At 35.9% G+C, this 5386-nt stretch overlaps 1 protein-coding gene across 1 annotated transcript; it reads left to right on the top strand.

Moving 5' to 3' along the window:
• Nucleotides 1-2588: 2588 nt before the first annotated feature.
• LOC110110150 (neurofilament medium polypeptide) lies at nucleotides 2589-5149 on the top strand. Its single transcript, XM_020841495.2, has 2 exons — nucleotides 2589-2857; nucleotides 3533-5149. The coding sequence occupies exon 2, from the start codon at nucleotides 3556-3558 to the stop codon at nucleotides 4858-4860; it is 1305 nt and encodes a 434-aa protein (XP_020697154.1). The 5' UTR covers nucleotides 2589-2857; nucleotides 3533-3555; the 3' UTR covers nucleotides 4861-5149.
• The last annotated feature ends 237 nt before the right edge of the window (nucleotides 5150-5386 follow it).

Genomic DNA, 5386 nt, shown 5'->3' with positions numbered 1-5386 from the left:
TTGTGACAGTACAAGTAAACATGAATCATTATATGGATGTATGTTAGCGAACTTTTTTTACAATCAATATCCAATCAATTACATTAGTCATACAAGTCATATCAATCATGCTTCTAGCTTGCAAAAGCTGCCAAAATTCATGTACTTGGTCCCATAACTCTGATGCATTTGGTCAATAGAGCTCATTCACTCATGCTTTCTTTCATATAGGAAAATCATAATCGTATGTCCAACTTAAAGATCAATCCATAGCTATAATTGGCATACACAGTAACATAGCAATATAAATAATTTGCACCCCGAAAGATATGATTTGATTATATCAAAAGCTTATGGAAATTAAGTTTTATGGCATGTAACACAAAATTTTCATATATAACACTCATGAAATTTGATGCACAATAAATACCCCAACATCACAATATGCTTAAAAATGATTTATTTGGAGGAATACATCATAAATCAAATTATAAATAAACAATTTTAGATAAACAATTACATCAAAATATTTATAAAGATTTAAAGGTTATCATTGTACAACATACACTAATATAAAAACTCAATAATTTCATCAACCTAGATAAAAAAAATTCTTGCAAGTTAACAAAAAGACAATTAATTTCACGCCCATACACAACTATTAACACGACATGCCATTTATAAAACATCACATGCAACAAACATTTAAAAGAGAAGAAAATTTTTCATAGTTTCGGGTAAATATATTATGCCCAACAAATCAATTTGATCTTTGATATAACCTCCATAGAAGTACTCACCAAAAGCATTGTGTTGCCTCTTTTCCAAGCTTCATTTTGTCTTCTCATATGTTCATATAGAAGGCAACCTCCCTCCCGACTCTCAAAAATTCAAATGAAATGAATTTATCTCTAAAAATTCCTTTTCCAATCGATTTAAAATGATCACTACACTACTGCTTCAATATTTGATCATGGATGCAAAAATATGGTGAAATGTGTTATTTATACTATGCATTTAACTCCATATAGATAATGGCTCAATCTTCAAAGCTAACATATCTTTTGCTAGCTTTAAATCATGCACTTGATAATTCTTCTCATGATTTTTTGCATTAGGATAAAATCAAATTATTATATGACATATCACTAAAAATCTGAAATATTTTTAATCTAAAGTTGATAGTAAATGATCAGGTGTTGAACACCACTTTAAGTGTAAAAACTTCTCTTCAAATTTAAGTGTTGAACTTGATAGCCGAGCAAACACTTTTTTCTCTCCTATAATATATCAATATATCATCTATACCAAAATAATAAACTACTCTTGATTCTATTTGAATATCTTATACTCATCAAATTCATAAATATAACTGGTGTATTAATAAGATCAAATGTCATCACCGAAAGTTCATAGTATCCACATACAACATTCAAAACAATCATGAAATTATATTCATACCTCAATTAATACCAATAGCTCAAATAGGTTATAAAAAATATAATGGCTTTCTCTAATTGACTAAATAAATTATATATCATGAGTTAATAATATTTATTCTTAATTGTGATATTATTCAACTTCTTAATCAACATATTATCTCGTTGATCTATTAGTATTCTTTGCTGTCATGATTGATGTTCCCTAAGTTGACATGCTAGTTCTAATAAACTCATTATCAAAAGAGTTTTTAGAATTGTACATACAACTCTTGAAGTTCTTTTATGGCCATCTTATAAGGAGCCTTATAAATTATTATTGCTCTTTAAATTGATTCTATAATAAACTCCATTTCTCTCATTAGAGGCATATAAAAATTGGGTGCCTCATTCTAATTCTCACCTCTCAAAGAACATGTTTTTAAACCATGGATATCACAAGCTTTTGCTCTTCCCCTCTTAATATCAAGAATCATGGCAACTAAATTCTTTTGATCCATACTTGAAAGTCAGACATGATGTACAGAGAGGGTCCATTACAAAATATTTCACTTTATACAAAGTACCACCAATCATGACCATTATGTCAAACTATTGATAAATTATATCAAGAATTATCAACTGCAAAATGCTTGCACTATAGTCTTTCATCAATTCCTACACATCCATTAACAACTTCTTTGATACTACTTACTTAGCCCATTCTTTAATGGTCGAAAATCTATCATTATTTTATGCTGATGGTATCGCTAAATAATATTCTTCATAAAGAGCTCCAATATTTTGTCCAAGAAAAATTTTATGGCGGTATAGACTTTAATCTACTCACTAAGATTTTCAAAGAATTTTCATCATTCATTGATGTTAACTTTTGCATCCCATGCTGAAGCTATCATCCATTGATATGTAAGTGTGGTTCATCGAATCATTACCGGCGTGTTAGGCACTATGGCAAAAATAATAAGCATAACATGGGCTTCAAGTGCGATTATTTTGGTTTTTGGGAAAATTAAGGGACATTAATATTCAGACTCACACATATTGTATGACTCAAATTCAAAATCTATATTCAAAATATCTAACAATCAGCACAACGAGAGCTGCCACGTGGAGTTGTTGGTTCTTCAGTTTACCATTTTCGACCGTCCTATAAGAGTTTTCGAAATGGATAGATGTTTCGGGGTGAGAACGTGTCATTGCCCGCTTCAGGCGGATAAGGAAGGTGTTTGCTGTTTTGCCTCAGAAAACAGTCCCCGTTCTCCCCTCGTTTCCCTTCCTTTTCCAACCCCTCCGGCCCTCCCCTCTCTCTGTTTCACTCACTCTCTCTCCTACGCCTGCTTCTAATTTTACGCAAATCACTTATCCCTTTCTGCCCTCTCTGCTCTTTTCACAATTTGATCTCCACCAACAAAAGGGATAAACAACAGAAGAAATCAAAGGTAGTACTTCTTATTCGTTAGTTCAATTTCCTCTACAGTTCTTTGGATTTTCTTCTAATATACTCTATTTTACGCTTCAAGTTGCTTCCTTTTTCATATTTTACTTGCAATTATGTCACTGCCCGTTGTATCCATACTGAAAGCCCCAATTTTTTTCTTGTTAATGTGTTATTCTTGCGAAGATATTATTAGTTCAGACAGAAAGCTTCTTCTTGTTGTTTTGATGCGTTTGTATTGTACCACGATGCGTTTTTATTCTACCACTTTAGTTGAGAATGGCATGGTTGAAGAAAAGCATGTCGGCATTAGGCCTTTTTTGTTTTTTCAATTTCAAATCCTGTGCCCACAGTCTAGATAATGAAATTCCATCCATCCTACTTGGTTAGCTCTGCAAATAGTTTATATTAGAAAGATCCATCCAACAACCATTTTATTATAAAATTAATTAAAACATTTGCCTCCCCTTCAAGAAAGCCAACTACAATGGGGAATTGGAGAGTCATCTTCACGATTGTTTACTTGGTTCAGCTTTTGTTCCCCAGTTTTCTCAGCATGTCTTCAGATCTTCGCATCCTTCCTCAATCGAAGCGTTATGTGATGCTGCACAAAGCTTCTAATCTTAGTTGAAATGAATTGCTAAATCCTTTCTTCCATTTTGTTTCTCCGTTTGGTAAGCAAAAAAGTTGAATCAGCTGGCGATGGAAACAAAGCCCACCACCTCTCTTAGAGATAGGAGGATCTCCCCATCCCTTGCCCGACCGAGCCCGAAGAATTTGCTCCCCCGAGGAGATATCTCGTCTCCAGTGGAGGCGAAGAAGCCAGTGGTAAACTATCTCAAGCCCAAGGCTGTTCCTTCTTATGAATCTCCAACTCGGAGAATTCCCATCATCCACAGCATCACCGCTAGTGCCACCACAAAAACACCCTCAGCAAGAAGATTGGCAGACAAGGCGCCATCTCCTTCAACCTTTACATCACAGAGATCATTGAAGCCTGCAAAACCGAGCAGCTCCTCCATGCCTAATGGTCATGAATCTGCTCAAACCGTTTCAAGAACTGCAAGGACCAGCCTTATCCCTAAAGCAAAGAGCACCAGTCTTAAGTTTGTCAAGAAAAAAGAAGCCCCTGTCACAATTGCTGTTATTCCTGAGGGAAAGATGTCATCAGATCATGATTCTGTAACTGCCATTGAAAGACCAGTTCAAGAGCAATTGTTGAACAACCACAAGAAGTTAGTAGAGGCTTTAAATGAGGTGGAGAATGTAGAAGAAAGTGACTTCATTAGTTCTTTGGTTGATGAAGGGAATCACATTGAAGAACAGAAGAGTGATGAGCCTGAGAATTGGGTATTTGATGAAGTCGAGGAAGTTCCTAACAAGGCTAGGGTGGCTGTGGCTTCCACGCAGGTGGAGAAAAAGGATGAGGAAAAGGTGGAACATGTGGATGCGGTCGTGAGACGAGTGGAGCCTGAAGTAAGAAGACCGATTCACGGAGCTACGGTTGTGATGGAAATGACGACGGTGAAGAAGAAGGATGCTTCTATAAGCAATGATGTGATCGAAGAGACCAAAAGCAAGCTGATGGGGACGAGGAAGAACAAGGTACTGGCTTTGGTTGGAGCTTTTGAAACGGTTATCTCACTGCAGGAACCGGAAGGTCAACAGATTCAGAAGACACTTCATCTTCAACATGGGCAGCAAATTCAACATGATCAACAAGTTGAGCAGAGTTTTGAAAATAAAAAAAGTCAACTGGGTGTTGACAGCCAGCATAATCAAGAGATTCAAGCGACTCAGAATGCTCAGCAACTAGGAGGAGTTGATGAAGAACATCAAGGGCTGGAAAAGGAGGAAGAGAATGCAACGTTGAAAGAAGAGGGTAATGAGGCTCTTGAAAGAGGAGAGGAGAGGGAGGATGAGATGCTGAAGAAAGAAGCTGATAAGGGAGTGGGTGCATTGATGAAAAGGAAGAGGCTGTTGAGGCCTTGTATAATAATGGAGTGATGGGAGAAGATGTAATACTGAAAGAAAAAAAAAATACTGAACAAGCTCTGCAGACTAGTAGCATGGCAGAAGAGGAGTCCCTGAAATCAATGTAGGAGGAGTATAATTTCCTGATTACTGATCTGTTCAGGTTAACCTCTTAGTTAGCTTCTTTGTTGAGGCCTTGCCATTGATGACTGATCTGTTCATCTCTTCTTTCTTTTGTTGTTCTTAGGGAGATGGGGGAAGATGTGTGCTGTCCTGATGATGTAATTGAAGCATCAATGTTGGTTTTGCATGTTTGTATTGATAATTTCCCCTCCTACTGACTGTATATCTGCTGAACCAGTACATTTTATTCTGTATTTTATATTGCTGGATTAATTTGAAGTTGCATATACAAGATTTTTGGTTTTAAGAGAAAGAGAATAGGTTGTAGACTTGCCACCCTCAGCTTAATAAAAGTTTGAGTGGAAAAAAACTAGGCAATCTTGCACTCTTGCAGTCTAGAATCATCGGCTTTTGTTTGTAAGAAAAATTTCTGTTT

This window comes from Dendrobium catenatum, unplaced genomic scaffold (genome assembly GCF_001605985.2).
Source record: "Dendrobium catenatum unplaced genomic scaffold, ASM160598v2 fragScaff_scaffold_1021, whole genome shotgun sequence".
NCBI classification, from domain to species: domain Eukaryota; kingdom Viridiplantae; phylum Streptophyta; class Magnoliopsida; order Asparagales; family Orchidaceae; genus Dendrobium; species Dendrobium catenatum.
This window is presented reverse-complemented; position numbering and strand designations above follow the sequence as displayed.